The 20402-nt window shown below is 42.9% G+C and overlaps 1 protein-coding gene across 3 annotated transcripts in view; it reads right to left on the bottom strand.

The window, feature by feature from the left end:
* Window positions 1–20062, bottom strand: part of LOC137432635 (uncharacterized) — a 76980-nt gene extending 56918 nt beyond the window's left edge. The window contains exons 1-5 of one of the 3 annotated variants that reach the window (XM_068124719.2): window positions 19744–20062; window positions 17792–18150; window positions 16308–16350; window positions 15744–15839; window positions 15086–15198 (exon numbers count right to left, since the gene is read on the bottom strand). In XM_068124719.2, coding sequence (XP_067980820.2) covers window positions 15086–15198; window positions 15744–15839; window positions 16308–16350; window positions 17792–18128 — 589 coding nt within the window. In that variant the 5' untranslated portion in view covers window positions 18129–18150; window positions 19744–20062. The remainder of the gene's footprint in view (window positions 1–15085; window positions 15199–15743; window positions 15840–16307; window positions 16351–17791; window positions 18151–19743) is intronic. The other 2 variants (XM_068124720.2, XM_068124721.2) reach the window with 2 other exon arrangements.
* Between the last annotated feature and the right edge of the window lie 340 nt (window positions 20063–20402).

Below are 20402 nucleotides of genomic sequence, written 5' to 3'. Positions count from 1 at the left end.
CCCATTGGGAGCAGGTGCTTCTAGTATCTCCATTATAAAGCAGGAATGTCCGTTCATCCGTCCCCGAAATACTCCCTCAGTTTTGGGGCTAGCCCCGCCAAATCTTCTGTCGAACCTTTTGGGGTCCCAGCGGGTGTCCTGATGTGGGTGGGTGGTTTCATAAATTCCTCAATACAATTGTGATTTTGCGTTTTGATCCATATGAAGGTGCTCCCTATCTTTTTTCTTTTTTTTTTGGATACAAGATTGAGGCTCGTGTAAGAGCTAACATTGATCACAAAAAGACAAACTGACAAAAAGATAAAACATATGATAAAGGGAACGGGAGACAAGATGGGGAGAGAGAGGGAAGCACACAAGTACAACATTTGAGAGTAGGGACATCGGGAGATCTGTGGGAGGGAGAGGGCTTGGGGGGAGGAGGAATGGGAAGTGGGGGTTGGGGGTGGGAGAGGTTAAAAAAAAAAAACACATGGACACTGCTAGGACTTCCAGGAAAGAAGTGGGTATTTCAAAAAAGTGGATCTGGGGTGAATTAACGGGGGTAGAAAAGATCAAGGTTTTGGATGGGGGAAGATAAGAGATGGTGGTGAACAGCTGTTTTAAAGGATGCAAACACAATCACAGGTTCGGCAGAAACATTCGCTGGTTTGATAATATCTCAATACAATTGTGATTTTAAGTTTCCACTTGAATGACGCTGCTTTTATCCATCCTAAGGTGGGCGGGAAGTTTCATAAATTTCTCAATACAGTTCGGATTTTTAGTTTCAATCCGTATGAGGAGTTACTTATCCGCTCTTGCTCCCTGGCGGATCTGTCTGTATTGGTTATCGGATTACAACGGCGTCTATATTCGTTTACCTCACGAGTGTTTGTAACATTGTATTTTGTTATGTTAATGGTATAGTATTAAATTGTGATTGGAATGATGCTGTTTGGAATGAAAATATGGAGAAATTGGGTTTAAAGAAGAATGAGGAAATGAGGTCAGAGTTTTCACCCATCACATTCGTGGATTTGGCATTTGCAGTGTCGCCATTGACTGCATATAGAAGGATTACCTACCTGGTGGGGTCAACTGCAGTTTTTTTCTTTTTTTCTTGTCCATGTCTTTCACAAACCGGCTGTCAATGCCTGATGCTTGACTGAAGGTGTCACAGGACTGTGGAATTTATTGGTTCACTTGTATAAAGCCTGTCAATAATGACGGGTTGGAACAGTTTTTGTTTTCACCTCCCTGTTCCTTGCATTTATTGTGATTACAAAAATACCACTTCTGTACACTGACCACGAGGCTCAGTTTGCAAGCCACCGTCTACAATTCCAATGTAAGAGGCATAAGTCCTCTTCTTTTGGGTCTTCGGAGTCCTCTGAGTCATTTGGGTCCTCGGGGTCTTTTGGTCTTCAGCATCTTTTGTGTCTTTTGGGTCTTCTGGTTCATCGGCGTCTTTTGGGTCATTTGAGTCTTTTGAGTCATTTGAGTATTTTGGGTCCTCGATCTGTATCTTTGGGGTATTTAAGGGTCTTTGGGGTATTTTTAGTCTTTTGGATTGTTTGGGTCTTTGGGGTCCTCAGGGTCTTTAAGGGTCTTCAGGGTATTTTGGGTTTTCGGGGTCTTTTCGGTCTTCTGGGTCTTTTCGATCTTTTTGGTCTTCGGGGGTCTTTTGGGGGTCTTTTGTGTCTTCAGGGTCTTTTGGGTATTCGGGGTATTTTGGATGTTTGTGGTCCATTGGGTCTTTAGGGTCTTTGCGGTCTTTTGAGGAATTTTGGATCTTCAGAGTCCTTGGGGGGTCTTCTGAGTCAGTGGGGTCTTTTGGGTCCTCTTTGTCATTTGGGTCCTCAGGACTGTTTGGGTCTTTTGGATCCTTGGGGTCTTTTGGTTAATTTGGGTCTTTTTTTTTTTGTATACAAGATCGAGGCTCGTGAAAGAGCGAACATTAATCACACAGAAAGACAAACAGACACATAAAACAAATAACATCGGGAGCGGTAGACAAGATGGGGAGAGAGGGGGAAGGACACAAACACAACATTTGAGAGCAGGGACCGAGAGACATGGAGACATCGAGAGATCTGTGGGAGGGAGAGGGCTTTGGGGGGGAGGCATGTGAAGGGGGGGGAGGCATGTGAAGGGGGGGGGGGGGGTGGGAGAGGTATAAACATATGGACACTGCCAGGATTTCCAGGAAATAAGTTGGAATTTCAAACAAGGTGGATCTGGGGTGAATTAGTGGGGGTAGAAAAGATCAAGGTTATGGATGGGGGAAGATAAGAGATGGTGGTGAACAGCTGTTTTAAAGACCTGGAGGGAGGAGAGGGATTGAAGGGAGTGTGGGAGTTTGTTCCACAGGCGGGAGAAAAGAGGAATGAAAGAGTGAAGGTGAGCAGAGAGCCGAGATTTCGGCAGTTTAACCATCAGAGGGTTGCTGGCAGATCTTGTGCGACCTGTAGGAATATTTGGGGGACAGAGCACAGAGAGAGCTGGGGGAGCAAGGCCGGAGAGGAGTCGGTAGAAGACAGAAAGACCACCTACCTGCCTGCGGTGAGTGAGTGAAAGGCCCTCAGAGATAGCTTCATCGCGGGAGATTCCAATGATTTTGAAAGCTTTGGATTCAACAGCGTGAAGCCGAGCCAGGTGTGAGGCAGGAGCACCAGCCCATAGGGGAGAACAGTATTCCATAGAGCTGCGGATGAAAGCCTTGTATGTGGTGAGGAGCTCAGGTGTGCCGAGGAAGGACTTCGCACGACGGAGGATGCCCAGTCGGCGACTGGCTTTGGAGGCCAGCTTGGAAATGTGGTTTTCCCAAGAAAGATATCAAGTTAGGCCCAAGTTACCCAGAAGCCCAAGTTAGGGCTTTGGGTCTTCAGGGTATTTTCAGTTGTTTGGGTCTTCAGAGTCCTTGAGGTCTTGGTCTTCTGGGTCCTTTGGGTCTTCTGGGTCTTTTCGATCCTTTCAGTGACTGGGATATTTTGGGTCTTTTGGGCCTTCAGGGTCTTTTCGGTCTTCAGGGTCTTTTCAATGCTTTCGGACTTCAGGGTCTATAAGTCTTTGGGATTATTTTGGGTCTTTTCAGTCTTCAAGGTATTTTGGGTCTTCGGGGTCTTTTGGGGAATTTTGGATCTTCAGAGTCCTTGGGGGTCTTCTGAGTCCTTGGGGTCTTTTGGGTTCTCTTTGTCATTTGGGTCTTTGGGGTCCATTGTTTCTTCAGGGTCTTTTCAGTCGTTTGGGTCTTTGGGGTCTTTTGGGTATTCAGAGTCCTTGATGTATTCTGGGTCTTCATAGGCTTTTGTGTCTTTAACAGTCTACAGGATATTTTGGGTGTTCGGGTATTTTGGGTGTTTGGAGTCCATTGGGTGTTTGGAGTCTTCTGGGTCCTTGGGTTCTTTTGGGTCCTCAGTCTTTTAGGTCTTTTAACAGGTGGACACACAGTCTTGTTCAAAGATTGCCCATTAAACCAACACACTCAAATCCCTCGTAAAGCACTACTCAAAGCCTTCCTTTAAAACCTACCCTGAGGAAGGGGACAGACACACACACAACACACACACATTGTGTTTTATATGGTAGACTCGTATAAAGCCCGTCAAAAATGATGGGTTGGAACAGTTTTTGCCGGTACAGACAGCCGTGTGAGCATGCCAAAGTCTGAAGTCTGGGTCTAGTGTCAGATGTGCTTATATCATCTGTATTTATTAGACATCGTACAGACGTAAATGAACACTCGTTTTACTCTGCGCGCATTGCACATCACGTGCAGCAAATTTCACCTCCCTGTGCCTTGTATTTATTGTGATTACAAAAATACCGCTTCTGTACATAGACCATGAGGCTCAGTTTGCAAGCCACCATCTACATTTGCAATGTAAGAGGCATAATTACTTTTCCTTTGGGTCTACAGAGTCCTTGGGGTCTTTTGTGTCCATGGGGTCTTTGGTTTAGTGTGGTTTAGTATTCGCTATTTCAGCACTGTCTGCTTGCACCTGGCCTCCTGCCCGTGCATAGCATGGGTACCTTGCTAGTAAATAATATAAACATTTTCCCAAATAATTAAAAATGAAATACAGAAATATCTAATTTACATAATTATTCAACCCCCTGAGTCAATACTTCATAGAAGCATCTTTGGCAGCGATTACAGCTTCGAGTCTTCTTGGGTTTGTCTGTATCAGCTTTGCACATCTTGATTTGGGGAGTTTCTCCCATTCTTCCTTGCAGATTTGCTCAAGCTCTGTCAAGTTGGATCGGGAGTGTCGCTGAACAGCAATCTTCAAGTCTTTCCACAGATTCTCAATGGGAATAAAGTCTGAGCTTTGCCTGGGCCACTCCTTGACTTTCACGTTCTTGTTCTGAAACCATTTCAGTGTTGCTTTGTCTGTATGCTTGAGGTCATTGTCCTGTTGGAATGTAAATGTTCGCCACAATCTCAGATCTTTTGCACTCTGAATTAGGTTCTGCTCAAGGATTTGCCTGTATTTGGCTCCATTCATTGTTCCATCCTTGCAGGTCTCCCAGTCCCTGCCGCTGTTGTGCTAAGTTTCCCCCAGATATAGTGCTTTTGCATTCAGGCCAAAGTGTTCAGTTTTCATCTCATCAGACCACAGAATCTTTTGCCTCATGCCTTCAGAGTCTTTCTGTGCCTTTTTGCAAACTCCAGGCATGCTGTCATGCACCTTCTTCTCAGGAGTGGCTTCCATCTAGCAACTCTCCCATAAAGCCTAGATTTGTGAAGTGCTACAGAGACTGTTGGTCTTCCGGTAGCTTTTCCCATCTCAGCCAAGGAACTCTGTAGTTCTGTCAGAGTGGTAATTTGGTTCTTGGTCACCATCCTGACCAAGGTTCTTCTTGCCTGGTTGTTCAGTTTGATCGAACGGCCAGCTCTAGGAAGAGTCTGTGTAGTTCCACATTCTTTCCATTTCCTAATGATGGAGCTCACTGTGCTCTTGGGAACTTTCAACATTCTAGAAATAGTTTTATTCCCCTCCCCAGATCTATGCTTCCTCACAATTATATAATCTGAGTTCTACAGACAGTTTGTTGGACTTCATGGTAGAGTTTCTGATCTGACATGCACTGTCACCTGTGGGACCTTCTATAGAAAGGTGTGCTTCTTTATAAATCATGTCCAATCAATTGAATTGGCCCCAGGTGGATGCCAACCAAGTTGTAGAGACATCTCAAGGATGATCAAAGGAAACTGTATGCACATGAGCTCTATTTGGAGTGTCATAGCAAAGGGGTTGAATACTTATTTTCTCAAGAAATTCAGATTTTAATTTTTACTTATATTGCAAAGAAATTTTGGAAAAACTCCACTTTGACATTATGGGGTATTATATGTAGATCAGTGACAAAAAAAATCTGTTTCATCCATTTTTAATTCAGTCAAGGTGTGTGGATACTTTCTGAAGGCATTGTGGATATGGCAAAGCATGCCTCCACACAGTTGGCTTTCTTATTACTCCCGCCAGGGAGTAATGCATTCACTCATGTCCGTGTGCGTGTGTGTGTGTTCGTGTGTTTGTGAACAAGATATCTGGAAAGGTTGTGAACGGATTTGGATGAAAGTTGGTGGGATGATTGCCCTTGGGATAAGGAAGAATTGATTTGTTTTTGGTGAAGCTCAGGATATTATTCCCGATCCAGGAATTTTTTGAAGAATTTTTTTACCATTGGAAGATAGGGCTCATTTTTTTTTTAACATTATCTTCTATATATTCTATATTTAACATTGTGATATGAAAATAGTTTTCATATTTGCTGTAAATGTAGTTTAATCTCGTGGTTATGCGTTAGAGCGGTGTATTTTTTTAGCAGCGTCGTCTTCAATGTTCATTTTTTTTTTTCTAATAAAGACATATTTTGTCATTTTAAAACCACCAAAGTGTGTATTAGGTTTCCCCGTTTCATAAAATGTATCGTTTGATACGTATAATGCTTTAAAACTGTTTTGTTTTTTGTTTTTGTTTTTTTTAACCTCAGAAGAGATATCAACATTTAGATCAGCGAATGTCATTCGCGGTGTCAGTATTTGATGAACTTATAAAGACTTAGTTCCAGATTTGTCAATGGCTGAGGTATATTAACAAACGAATAAAACAGATTTGGCAAAATTCCAACTTTTAAAAAAAAGATCGCATATTCACCCAGGGTTGTGAGAGGCTGAAGAAGAAGAAACCTCGCACAGGCTTCCCAGACCAAATACATAATTCTGGTTCTACGATTTTCAGGTTTATTTATCTATATATGTACATATCTGGGCAGTGTCTGTTGTCACTGAACTACTTACTCCCTGAAACTTTTATTTCCGTGGTTGTGAAGTGTTTTTAATAATGTGGTGGTGGTTTTGAATCACGTGGTGGTGAGGTATTTTGAATTATGTGGTGGTGAGGTGTAAAATGACGTGGTGGTGAGGTGTTTTTAAATCACGTGGCTGTGAAGTGTTATTAATTCCGTGGCTGTGAGGTGTTTTTAATTTCGTGTTTTGTGGCTGTGAGGTGTTTTTAATTCCGTGTTTTGTGGCTGTGAGGTGTTTTTAATTTCGTGTTTCGTGGCTGTGAGGTGTTTTTAATTTCGTGTTTTGTGGCTGTGAGGTGTTTTTAATTTCGTGGCTGTGAGGTGTTTTTAATTTCGTGTTTTGTGGCTGTGAGGTGTTTTTAATTTCGTGTTTCGTGGCTGTGAGGTGTTTTTAATTTCGTGTTTTGTGGCTGTGAGGTGTTTTTAATTTCGTGTTTCGTGGCTGTGAGGTGTTTTTAATTTCGTGTTTTGTGGCTGTGAGGTGTTTTTAATTTCGTGGCTGTGAGGTGTTTTTAATTTCGTGTTTTGTGGCTGTGAGGTGTTTTTAATTTCGTGTTTCGTGGCTGTGAGGTGTTTTTAATTTCGTGTTTTGTGGCTGTGAGGTGTTTTTAATTTCGTGGCTGTGAGGTGTTTTTAATTTCGTGTTTTGTGGCTGTGAGGTGTTTTTAATTTCGTGTTTCGTGGCTGTGAGGTGTTTTTAATTTCGTGTTTTGTGGCTGTGAGGTGTTTTTAATTTCGTGTTTTGTGGCTGTGAGGTGTTTTTAATTTCGTGTTTTGTGGCTGTGAGGTGTTTTTAATTTCGTGTTTTGTGGCTGTGAGGTGTTTTTAATTTCGTGTTTCGTGGCTGTGAGGTGTTTTTAATTTCGTGTTTTGTGGCTGTGAGGTGTTTTTAATTTCGTGTTTCGTGGCTGTGAGGTGTTTTTAATTTCGTGTTTTGTGGCTGTGAGGTGTTTTTAATTTCGTGTTTTGTGGCTGTGAGGTGTTTTTAATTTCGTGTTTCGTGGCTGTGAGGTGTTTTCAATTTCATGTTTTGTGGCTGTGAGGTGTTTTTAATTTCGTGTTTCGTGGCTGTGAGGTGTTTTTAATTTCGTGTTTCGTGGCTGTGAGGTGTTTTCAATTTCGTGTTTCGTGGCTGTGAGGTGTTTTTAATTTCGTGTTTCGTGGCTGTGAGGTGTTTTCAATTTCGTGTTTTGTGGCTGTGAAGTGTTTTTAATTTCGTGTTTCGTGGCTGTGAGGTGTTTTTAATTTCGTGTTTTGTGGCTGTGAGGTGTTTTTAATTTCATGTTTCGTGGCTGTGAGGTGTTTTTAATTTCGTGTTTCGTGGCTGTGAGGTGTTTTTAATTTTGTGTTTTGTGGCTGTGAAGTGTTTTTAATTTCGTGTTTCGTGGCTGTGAGGTGTTTTTAATTTCGTGTTTTGTGGCTGTGAGGTGTTTTTAATTTCGTGTTTCGTGGCTGTGAGGTGTTTTCAATTTCGTGTTTCGTGGCTGTGAGGTGTTTTTAATTTCGTGTTTCGTGGCTGTGAGGTGTTTTCAATTTCGTGTTTTGTGGCTGTGAAGTGTTTTTAATTTCGTGTTTCGTGGCTGTGAGGTGTTTTTAATTTTGTGTTTTGTGGCTGTGAAGTGTTTTTAATTTCGTGTTTCGTGGCTGTGAGGTGTTTTTAATTTCGTGTTTTGTGGCTGTGAGGTGTTTTTAATTTCGTGTTTTGTGGCTGTGAGGTGTTTTTAATTTCGTGTTTTGTGGCTGTGAGGTGTTTTTAATTTCGTGGCTGTGAGGTGTTTTTAATTTCGTGTTTTGTGGCTGTGAGGTGTTTTTAATTTCGTGTTTCGTGGCTGTGAGGTGTTTTTAATTTCGTGTTTTGTGGCTGTGAGGTGTTTTTAATTTCATGTTTTGTGGCTGTGAGGTGTTTTTAATTTCGTGGCTGTGAGGTGTTTTTAATTTCGTGTTTTGTGGCTGTGAGGTGTTTTTAATTTCGTGTTTCGTGGCTGTGAGGTGTTTTTAATTTCGTGTTTCGTGGCTGTGAAGTGTTTTTAATTTCGTGTTTTGTGGCTGTGAGGTGTTTTTAATTTCGTGTTTCGTGGCTGTGAGGTGTTTTTAATTTCGTGTTTTGTGGCTGTGAGGTGTTTTTAATTTCGTGTTTTGTGGCTGTGAGGTGTTTTTAATTTCGTGTTTCGTGGCTGTGAGGTGTTTTCAATTTCGTGTTTTGTGGCTGTGAGGTGTTTTTAATTTCGTGTTTCGTGGCTGTGAGGTGTTTTTAATTTCGTGTTTCGTGGCTGTGAGGTGTTTTCAATTTCGTGTTTCGTGGCTGTGAAGTGTTTTTAACTACGTGTTTCGTGGCTGTGAGGTGTTTTTAATTTCGTGTTTTGTGGCTGTGAGGTGTTTTTAATTTCGTGTTTCGTGGCTGTGAAGTGTTTTTAATTTCGTGTTTTGTGGCTGTGAGGTGTTTTTTATTTCGTGTTTCGTGGCTGTGAGGTGTTTTTAATTTCGTGTTTCGTGGCTGTGAAGTGTTTTTAATTTCGTGTTTCGTGGCTGTGAGGTGTTTTTAATTTCGTGTTTCGTGGCTGTGAGGTGTTTTTAATTTCGTGTTTTGTGGCTGTGAGGTGTTTTTAATTTCGTGTTTCGTGGCTGTGAGGTGTTTTTAATTTCGTGTTTCGTGGCTGTGAAGTGTTTTTAATTTCGTGTTTCGTGGCTGTGAGGTGTTTTTAATTTCGTGTTTCGTGGCTGTGAGGTGTTTTTAATTTCGTGTTTCGTGGCTGTGAGGTGTTTTTAATTTCGTGTTTTGTGGCTGTGAGGTGTTTTTAATTTCGTGTTTCGTGGCTGTGAGGTGTTTTTAATTTCGTGTTTCGTGGCTGTGAGGTGTTTTTAATTTCGTGTTTTGTGGCTGTGAGGTGTTTTTAATTTCGTGTTTCGTGGCTGTGAGGTGTTTTTAATTTCGTGTTTCGTGGCTGTGAAGTGTTTTTAATTTCGTGTTTCGTGGCTGTGAGGTGTTTTTAATTTCGTGTTTCGTGGCTGTGAGGTGTTTTTAATTTCGTGTTTCGTGGCTGTGAGGTGTTTTTAATTTCGTGTTTTGTGGCTGTGAGGTGTTTTTAATTTCGTGTTTCGTGGCTGTGAGGTGTTTTTAATTTCGTGTTTCGTGGCTGTGAGGTGTTTTTAATTTCGTGTTTCGTGGCTGTGAGGTGTTTTTAATTTCGTGTTTCGTGGCTGTGAGGTGTTTTTAATTTCGTGTTTCGTGGCTGTGAGGTGTTTTCAATTTCGTGTTTCGTGGCTGTGAAGTGTTTTTAACTACGTGTTTTGTGGCTGTGAGGTGTTTTTAATTTCGTGTTTTGTGGCTGTGAGGTGTTTTTAATTTCGTGTTTCGTGGCTGTGAAGTGTTTTTAATTTCGTGTTTTGTGGCTGTGAGGTGTTTTTAATTTCGTGTTTCGTGGCTGTGAGGTGTTTTTAATTTCTTGTTTCGTGGCTGTGAGGTGTTTTTAATTCCGTGTTTCGTGGCTGTGAAGTGTTTTTAATTTCGTGTTTCGTGGCTGTGAGGTGTTTTTAATTTCGTGTTTTGTGGCTGTGAGGTGTTTTTAATTTCGTGTTTCGTGGCTGTGAGGTGTTTTTAATTTCGTGTTTCGTGGCTGTGAAGTGTTTTCAATTTCGTGTTTCGTGGCTGTGAGGTGTTTTTAATTTCGTGTTTTGTGGCTGTGAGGTGTTTTTAATTTCGTGTTTCGTGGCTGTGAGGTGTTTTTAATTTCGTGTTTCGTGGCTGTGAGGTGTTTTTAATTTCGTGTTTTGTGGCTGTGAGGTGTTTTTAATTTCGTGTTTCGTGGCTGTGAAGTGTTTTTAATTTCGTGTTTTGTGGCTGTGAGGTGTTTTTAATTTCGTGTTTTGTGGCTGTGAGGTGTTTTTAATTTCGTGTTTTGTGGCTGTGAGGTGTTTTTAATTTCGTGTTTCGTGGCTGTGAGGTGTTTTTAATTTCGTGTTTTGTGGCTGTGAGGTGTTTATAATTTCGTGTTTTGTGGCTGTGAGGTGTTTTTAATTTCGTGTTTTGTGGCTGTGAGGTGTTTTTAATTTCGTGGCTGTGAGGTGTTTTTAATTTCGTGTTTTGTGGCTGTGAGGTGTTTTTAATTTCGTGTTTCGTGGCTGTGAGGTGTTTTTAATTTCGTGTTTTGTGGCTGTGAGGTGTTTTTAATTTCGTGTTTTGTGGCTGTGAGGTGTTTTTAATTTCGTGGCTGTGAGGTGTTTTTAATTTCGTGTTTTGTGGCTGTGAGGTGTTTTTAATTTCGTGTTTCGTGGCTGTGAGGTGTTTTTAATTTCGTGTTTCGTGGCTGTGAAGTGTTTTTAATTTCGTGTTTTGTGGCTGTGAGGTGTTTTTAATTTCGTGTTTCGTGGCTGTGAGGTGTTTTTAATTTCGTGTTTTGTGGCTGTGAGGTGTTTTTAATTTCGTGTTTTGTGGCTGTGAGGTGTTTTTAATTTCGTGTTTCGTGGCTGTGAGGTGTTTTCAATTTCGTGTTTTGTGGCTGTGAGGTGTTTTTAATTTCGTGTTTCGTGGCTGTGAGGTGTTTTTAATTTCGTGTTTCGTGGCTGTGAGGTGTTTTCAATTTCGTGTTTCGTGGCTGTGAAGTGTTTTTAACTACGTGTTTCGTGGCTGTGAGGTGTTTTTAATTTCGTGTTTTGTGGCTGTGAGGTGTTTTTAATTTCGTGTTTCGTGGCTGTGAAGTGTTTTTAATTTCGTGTTTTGTAGCTGTGAGGTGTTTTTTATTTCGTGTTTCGTGGCTGTGAGGTGTTTTTAATTTCGTGTTTCGTGGCTGTGAAGTGTTTTTAATTTCGTGTTTCGTGGCTGTGAGGTGTTTTTAATTTCGTGTTTCGTGGCTGTGAGGTGTTTTTAATTTCGTGTTTTGTGGCTGTGAGGTGTTTTTAATTTCGTGTTTCGTGGCTGTGAGGTGTTTTTAATTTCGTGTTTCGTGGCTGTGAAGTGTTTTTAATTTCGTGTTTCGTGGCTGTGAGGTGTTTTTAATTTCGTGTTTCGTGGCTGTGAGGTGTTTTTAATTTCGTGTTTCGTGGCTGTGAGGTGTTTTTAATTTCGTGTTTTGTGGCTGTGAGGTGTTTTTAATTTCGTGTTTCGTGGCTGTGAGGTGTTTTTAATTTCGTGTTTCGTGGCTGTGAGGTGTTTTTAATTTCGTGTTTTGTGGCTGTGAGGTGTTTTTAATTTCGTGTTTCGTGGCTGTGAGGTGTTTTTAATTTCGTGTTTCGTGGCTGTGAAGTGTTTTTAATTTCGTGTTTCGTGGCTGTGAGGTGTTTTTAATTTCGTGTTTCGTGGCTGTGAGGTGTTTTTAATTTCGTGTTTCGTGGCTGTGAGGTGTTTTTAATTTCGTGTTTTGTGGCTGTGAGGTGTTTTTAATTTCGTGTTTCGTGGCTGTGAGGTGTTTTTAATTTCGTGTTTCGTGGCTGTGAGGTGTTTTTAATTTCGTGTTTCGTGGCTGTGAGGTGTTTTTAATTTCGTGTTTCGTGGCTGTGAGGTGTTTTTAATTTCGTGTTTCGTGGCTGTGAGGTGTTTTCAATTTCGTGTTTCGTGGCTGTGAAGTGTTTTTAACTACGTGTTTTGTGGCTGTGAGGTGTTTTTAATTTCGTGTTTTGTGGCTGTGAGGTGTTTTTAATTTCGTGTTTCGTGGCTGTGAAGTGTTTTTAATTTCGTGTTTTGTGGCTGTGAGGTGTTTTTAATTTCGTGTTTCGTGGCTGTGAGGTGTTTTTAATTTCTTGTTTCGTGGCTGTGAGGTGTTTTTAATTCCGTGTTTCGTGGCTGTGAAGTGTTTTTAATTTCGTGTTTCGTGGCTGTGAGGTGTTTTTAATTTCGTGTTTTGTGGCTGTGAGGTGTTTTTAATTTCGTGTTTCGTGGCTGTGAGGTGTTTTTAATTTCGTGTTTCGTGGCTGTGAAGTGTTTTCAATTTCGTGTTTCGTGGCTGTGAGGTGTTTTTAATTTCGTGTTTTGTGGCTGTGAGGTGTTTTTAATTTCGTGTTTCGTGGCTGTGAGGTGTTTTTAATTTCGTGTTTCGTGGCTGTGAGGTGTTTTTAATTTCGTGTTTTGTGGCTGTGAGGTGTTTTTAATTTCGTGTTTCGTGGCTGTGAAGTGTTTTTAATTTCGTGTTTTGTGGCTGTGAGGTGTTTTTAATTTCGTGTTTCGTGGCTGTGAAGTGTTTTTAATTTCGTGTTTCGTGGCTGTGAGGTGTTTTTAATTTCGTGTTTTGTGGCTGTGAAGTGTTTTTAATTTCGTGTTTTGTGGCTGTGAGGTGTTTTTAATTTCGTGTTTTGTGGCTGTGAGGTGTTTTTAATTTCGTGTTTCGTGGCTGTGAGGTGTTTTTAATTTCGTGTTTGTGGCTGTGAGGTGTTTTTAATTTCGTGTTTCGTGGCTGTGAAGTGTTTTTAATTTCGTGTTTTGTGGCTGTGAGGTGTTTTTAATTTCGTGTTTCGTGGCTGTGAGGTGTTTTTAATTTCGTGTTTTGTGGCTGTGAGGTGTTTTTAATTTCGTGTTTCGTGGCTGTGAAGTGTTTTTAATTTCGTGTTTTGTGGCTGTGAGGTGTTTTTAATTTCGTGTTTCGTGGCTGTGAAGTGTTTTTAATTTCGTGTTTTGTGGCTGTGAGGTGTTTTTAATTTCGTGTTTCATGGCTGTGAAGTGTTTTTAATTTCGTGTTTTGTGGCTGTGAGGTGTTTTTAATTTCGTGTTTCGTGGCTGTGAAGTGTTTTTAATTTCGTGTTTTGTGGCTGTGAGGTGTTTTTAATTTCGTGTTTCGTGGCTGTGAGGTGTTTTTAATCTTCTATATATTCCATATATATATATTGTTGCGGAGATGAGGACTGTATATTTTTTGATTGTGTGCTGTACTATTATTATTATTGTTTATTCTGCGCCCCCCTACCTCCGGAGCTGTGTAAAGGTGAAAGGGCATCCCATAATTAGTCCACAAGCATACACATCAGCCAAATAATAGAATACCCCTGTTGATAGTTATCTCTTATTCTGTGTTTTAGAGTAAGGCTGTGTCTCCCATTAATTGAAGTACTCCATTGCACCAGTGAAAGAGAATAGATCCCCTTTCCTTCCCATCCCCAAAATCTCCATTTCCTTTTACACCCCCTTCCGTCATTGCCGGGCCTCGATTGCCGAATTACCTCCCCTCCAATAACCGCCATTGAACATGTGCTCGAATCGGAGAAGAAAGGCGTGCCCGCCCGTCGTCATCAAGGGCGGAGCCAGAGGGTCGCGCGACCAACCAGGGCCGAGGTGAGCACCCCGATGGGCGTGTCCAAAAGGCCGGCGGCTTAATCGCCGGAGGCGCTATAAAAGGCGCGCACGCAAGAATCAAGTGAGTTGGTCGTGGAGAGAGTCGTGAGAAGTCAGTCAGTGGAGTCAGTGGAGTCGGTGGTCAGTTGGTTGCGTTGGTTGCGGTGAGGAGTCGGTGGTAAAGAGTGAGTGGACCAAGAACGAGTTGAGGGTTTGGACCAGACGAGTCGGACAAGGCCTGGCAAAGCACGCGACGTCCACAGCAGCCACAACAGCAGCTCGGGGGCCTGAACGGCGGTTTGGAGCAGGACCGTAAAGGAACGGCGGCTGCTAAACGCGCCGGTTGAGCTGCAGGACCCCTTTGGACCTCCCTCTCCCTCCAGCCATCCACCTCCTTCCATTCCATCCTTCTTGTGTACGTGAGTTTGTTCTGTTTGTTCTGTCCTGGGTTAATTAAGCTGGTATAAGTTAATAATTGCACTGTGTCTCTGATCCTTCTGTATATTATTTTATTATCTTTCCTTCTCCTTGGTTACTTTGAGCATGTAAATAGTAGGAATAAATTTAGTGGTATTTCCAACCTTTTTGTCTTCTTCTTCTTCTTCTTCACATCCGTGTCGCCTTTGTCTTTTCCCTATTGACTAGCTGCGGTGCGATCCGGCCAACGTTTGGGTGGAATCGGGTTCTAATCGGGGAGTAACTGTTCGGACGCGGTAATACCAACCGCTCGGTAAAATAACATCTAAAACCGCGTCTGTAACAATATATATATATATCTGTGCAGTGTCTGCCTTGTGTTGTCTTGTCTTGTGTTGTCACTGAACTACTCCCTCAAACTTTTGTGAAATCGTACTATTCCAACTTGACCCACGGCGGGAGTATGTGCTGTACTGAGTGGCGTTCTAATTTTTTCATGTGAAGTACTTGAAAGTTTACCTATGGTCCATATGATACGCTGTTTGTATGAGACTAAAGCTTAAGTACTTTTCTCCTGTTTGCATGGGTTTTGGCTCTACTTACGTGGCATTCCTCAGCAAAATCCAAACTGAAACTTTATGCTTGATATGACACATCCACTCCTCAACACGCTTTGCAATCCTCATATCGTTGTTGGAAGGTTGCCTACCTATCTTTATTTTACCTTTATTAACACTCTCATTGCTCAGTCAAGCTTTCTGGTTTTGTACCACCTCCGCACATGCCCTCTCTGACACAGCATCTTTTCAGGGTTTCTTCTTTTTTCCACACTATCCTCGTTCACTCCAATCCCTTGCCCTCCCCTCCTCTTCCCCCAAATGGAATGCTCTTCCTCCTGAAGTCTTCGCCATGTCTTATCAGCTGCATACCTTGAACTGTTTAGTTAATCAATGTGTACTTTCTTTCTCCTAATCTTCTCTTCTCTGCCAACAGGAACAATGCTTGCTGTTATATGGTAGTTGTATTTTTCCCTTTGCACTGTCCCTTGTGTGTGGCTTATTTAAATAAATAAATAAAATACCAATAGCAATTCCTATGTGCCCTGTTTATACTCACTTAACTCGGTGATGAGTTTCAGATTCTGCTGTCGAATACTTTCAAACTCAGCTTGTTTTCTTTGCATATGCTCCTCCGTCACGATGCAACGGTCACAAACGCCTGCACGTAGCCTTTAGGCGGTAAAGTTTGTGACACCCCAAGTGCATGTGGATTAATTTATGGTCATTCATTAAACAATAGAAAAATCAGAAAAATATCTTTGCAATATCCGTCGGATATCACGCTTACATTAACACTCTAACAGTAGAAAATATAGATTCAAGCATATCACATCAGAAGAAGAAGAAGCACTCCTTTAATGTCCTAGATGCATAACGATGCCGAGGCAGTTTTCCTTGTCTATGGGGCGCAAACCTGGACGGGTCGTGACTCCATGCAGGATACTAAAATGGCTCATTCTGCCCAATAAGCTGGTACTCATTTTACCAACCTCGGAAGGATGACAGGCTGGGTCACCTACCTGGTGTTATTTAACGGCATAACAGGGGCTCAAACTCAGGACCCTAAGACCTTAAGCCAGTCACTTTAACCGTTAAGCCAACATCAGGCTTTATCTCATATACAAACTACTATAATTGTAACACTGTGTACCTGGCAACAAATTCCATTTGGGGGAAAATAATTAAACAATGTCAGCAGTGTTTCAAGTCCTCACCTGTCCTCAAGAACCTTCACATTCTCATTGAGAAGTTTTTGCTGCTCTTTCATCTGCTGGTTAGCGATGAAAACTTCCTCCATTCTCATGGCACTTCTGAAAAAAGAAAAAAAAGAAAAAAAAGATTCAATAACATGGTGTGTGCTCAACGTGCAGGATGCCAGGTTTTTGTGTTGTTTTTAAACCGTTTCACGTATCCATCTCCAGCAAAATGTCTGCGGGTCTCGACCCAGCGGCTGCAGGTCTGGGCCGAGAACCGCCAGTTTATCCGCATGCCCCAGAGCTAGTGGGCCAAGTGATGCGGGCTCAGTGATCCAAAGCAGGCAAAACACAAAGAGGGAACCACATCCGCTGGAATGCAGTTTGAAAGAGAGGAGATTGGATGTTGGTGATCTGCCTGCAAAGGCTAAAGCCGTTGTCTCATTACCATTCACAAGTCTGCTGACTCACAGTGCAGAGTAAATAACCAGGGGACAAATTGCCCTCCTAATTTGAGGCTTTTGCTTTCTGCATAACCCCCCATTTCCCCCCTCCCAATCCCATAAAAAAAGAGCCCATCCTTACATGCAGCGTTCTTGTTTCATCTTGTTCAATTGCTGGCTTAATCCTGCATTTGGGAAGACAAAAAAAAAGAAAGAAAGACGTCTTTGTAACGCAACATCATGGTTCCACAATACAATGAAGAACAAGTTTTGCTCATGAATGAGAGTATCGATCTGCTGATCTGCATCAGCGGACAGGTAGACCAACGGATGAAATCAACAGAATGTCGAGTGAGGTATGCTAAACGTTGTCGGAGGCAAGAAGCCGGCGTTTTCGAGCGTTAGCCCTTCATCGGTCGTAGCAAAAGACTTAACTTCACACACCTGGTCAACACTACCAATATCCATGCAGAATTTACTTATCATAAGACAACTCAAAGTTGATCTCGTAGTATTTCTAAGCAGCTTCAGAGATTTGAAATAACATTGCTACCTTGAAATGGAATGTACGTCATCATTTTAAAAAGTAATATTGTAGTATCTGCACCACAGCCGAATCATCACGAATAAGATCATTAGGATGTGATATCGAGCCAACTATCCATAGCGATGCAATTGATTCATTATTTTACCTGCTACGCGTCACAATACAAAGTTCTAGTTTCATTGTTATCCTCCGCAATTGTTGCTCCTCAGTCACTGAGACTTGGCTAAAGGTGGTGGAAGAAGAAATGCGGGCAAGGGGGTTAACAAGGGGAGATGTAGAAAAGAGGACAAGGCTAACCCCCGCTCTGTCAGGGAAAATGGCCTTAAAATGCCTGTTGTTGTTGTTGTTGTTGTCCGCAATTGTGATGGAGGCGATTAGTGAATACGGGGATGCGCAAGCAGGTGTACGGCCTACCCCTGCAGGAGGGCAGTCATGACTGTAGGGTGACCAGTGGGAGGTCGCCCTCTAACCTTCTTTTATTTTTTCCCTCTTTCATCCAACCCACTTCTACACCCCCCCTTCCCCCCCCCCACCCCCCCCCCCCCAAAAAACAAGAAAAAAAACCCTGCAGGGTTCTCGCTACGACGTGACTACATCGCTGTGTCATTAGATATTTTTTTGCACCTTTCGGTTTTCCTTTTCAATTTGATCGTTTTGCACCTGTTCGGACCTGCGCGCCTCACTTGTTTGAACCACAACACCGAGAGCATCGAGACTGCCGGCGGCGCTGCTTCAAACGACCTCCCGCTACTCGCGCACGCACACGACGTCCTGACCCAGCACCCCAACAACCAAACCACTTTGATTAACTTGGTAAACTATTAATTTTGATTGATAAAGCACATACTTATATTTATCGGCAAACTCATGGAGATCGTTATACCTGCCAGGATTTTGTGGGTTAACTTAAATGCACAATATATTTGTTTTTGGAAGGCTTTAACATCTTTATATCAACAGAGCTAAAGCGCGCACTCGATGTAAAGATGTCGGTGAAACGTGGCTTTTGGAAAGGTGGACGGACCATCGCATTCCCAGCAATCCGGGGCAAACGAGTGCAATGGTCTGCGGGTACCAACCTTGCACCTCACGGTCGTGGACTTCCAGGAGCCGTTTGACGAGTTCGCCGAAGCTCTCCGGGGCCGTGCCGCCGTACGAGGGGCTCCTCGATCCACTGCCAGCCCCGAGGGGGACGCTCGTCACTGTCCCGTTCATCCGGATGGCTCGAGGTTCCACGGCGATGGGAGCGCTGCTCGAACGGGACAGGACGGTATGGGACAGCGCGGGTCGATTGTCGGACATCGCGAAGGGTCCTGGTGCGAAGAACCGCTTAGATTGCTCCCGAGGAGCGGGAAAGCGTCTCGGTTGGTCGAGCGGTGTCGGGGGTTGACCCGGGACTGCAAACACAGGAGCCATGTGGTGTGTGCTTCGTTCACCGCTGTGCAGGATTAAACAGACAAAACTCGCAGGGGTTTCACTGGCTATCTTATGCAAAGTTACACACAAGAAAGACCGACGTTGCAAGTACTCCTCCTTGTATAAAATCCACCCAAAGACAAGTTTGTTTTTTCCTTTAATAACATTGAGTTGAGACATTCTTTGAGCCGAAGCCACGCCCACTCCCCGCTTAACATCGTGGCTTTTCAAACTCTCAATTATTAATTATAATATATAATATACTGTATTTGATAAAGCGACATGAATGTTGCATCATGAATGCTCGAATACTGCAGCATCCTGTAATGCCAACTGCAGTGCAGCTCTCTGATAGAGACTAAACACACACACACACACACACACACACACACACACACACACACACACACACACACACACATATTGACACACACACAAATTGACACACACAAATTGACACACAAATTGACACACACACACACAAAATAACACACAAATTGACACACACACACACACACAAAATAACACACAAATTGACACACACACAAATTGACACACACACACACACACAAAATAACACACAAATTGACACACACACACACACACACACACACACACACACAAAATAACACACAAATTGACACACACAAACTGACACACACAAAATAACATAATTTGAGACACACAAACAAACACACACATACAAACACAAATTGAGACAAACGGACACACGCACAAACTGACAGACACACAAACTGACACACACACACACACACACACACACACACACACACACACACACACATATTGACACACACAAATTGACACACACACAAATTGACACACACAAATTTACACACACAAATTGACACACACAAAATAACACAAATTGACACAAATTGACACACACACACACACACACACACACAAAATAACACACAAATTGACACACACACACACACACACACACACATTAACATAATTTGAGACACACACAAACACCCAAATTGAGACAAACGGACACACGCACAAACTGACAGACACACACAAAATGACACACACACACACACACACACACACACACACACTTTGAGACACACAAACACAATGACACACACACAATTTGAGACACACAAACAAACACACACACACACACACACACACACACACACACACATCCAAACACACTTGATTCGATATTGTACAGGGTGGAAACGTAACACCGCGCGTTCTTGACATTTAGGGTAAAACACGTGCGAAGCATTAAAACAAACTTGAAATACCACACCGGCGGCTTTCGCTGCAACAAAAGCAAAGAAACCGAGTTGTTCTCGCGAGGAAGAAAAAATGCCCGTTCAGCCCGTTTAACGTCTTTCGTTTCTGACTTTACAACATTCGCGCATTTGGCACCAAATGGAAACAATTGTTACGAATCGTAATAATATTGTTAAACGCGACTCGCTAAACTCTTCCCCCATGAAAAACGGGGATTTCCCGCCGATTTAAAGAGCGTGCTCCTTCCTCCTCTCGACTCCCGCCGTGCTTCTCTCGGCCGCGCTTCTGCAAAAGGAACCTGCCCGACTGCCCGTGCCTCTGTAGATCAATGAGTACATACCTGCGGAGGGGATGCGCGCCCGCGGCCAGGTCCGGGCAAGCGTCGGTCGGGGATGTCGCCCGAGCTATGCGCACCTTTCCGTGCACTCGCGCGCAATCTCCAACCTGCGCAACGGCGGCTCCCGGTAATTGAGCGCTCTTTGACTACCAGACTTTCCCGTCGAACCGGTTTGGCGACTCCGCTCGGCCGGCTCCAGCTCCTCCTGCCTCTCCGCCCTCCGCAGGCCAATCCCATTCGCTCGAGAAAACCGGTCCGACCGGTGCGCTCTGCGTCGACAAGACCGCCCGTCCATCTGCGCTATTTTGGCAAAGCGAAGAGTACGGGACGCGCGACTCGACGCGTGCCATTGGCTTCAAGTTGTCCCTCGTCCCGCCCATGACGCATGCGATTGGCTGAGAAGTGCGCACGTCATAATCCTGACGCCCCGCCCAGTGGATTTAAGAATTCCGTTTTTACGCACTCGCGAACAATACATATATAGATATAATATACATATATATAGAATATAGGTCGTTATTTTCGAAAGCTCGCGCAATAATTAGCAATAGTAACTGGCATCATTTGTTAGTAGAGATTATCTTTCTTTGATCAATGAATAGAACGTATTATATTATTTATATATCATTTACATCATTGATGTCCAGTCTGACATTCATTAT

Source organism: Myxine glutinosa, chromosome 8 (assembly GCF_964187855.1).
Source record: "Myxine glutinosa chromosome 8, kmMyxGlut1.1, whole genome shotgun sequence".
In the NCBI taxonomy this organism is placed as follows: domain Eukaryota; kingdom Metazoa; phylum Chordata; class Myxini; order Myxiniformes; family Myxinidae; genus Myxine; species Myxine glutinosa.
Note: the sequence above shows the minus strand (reverse complement) of the source record. Positions and strands in the feature narration are given on the sequence as shown.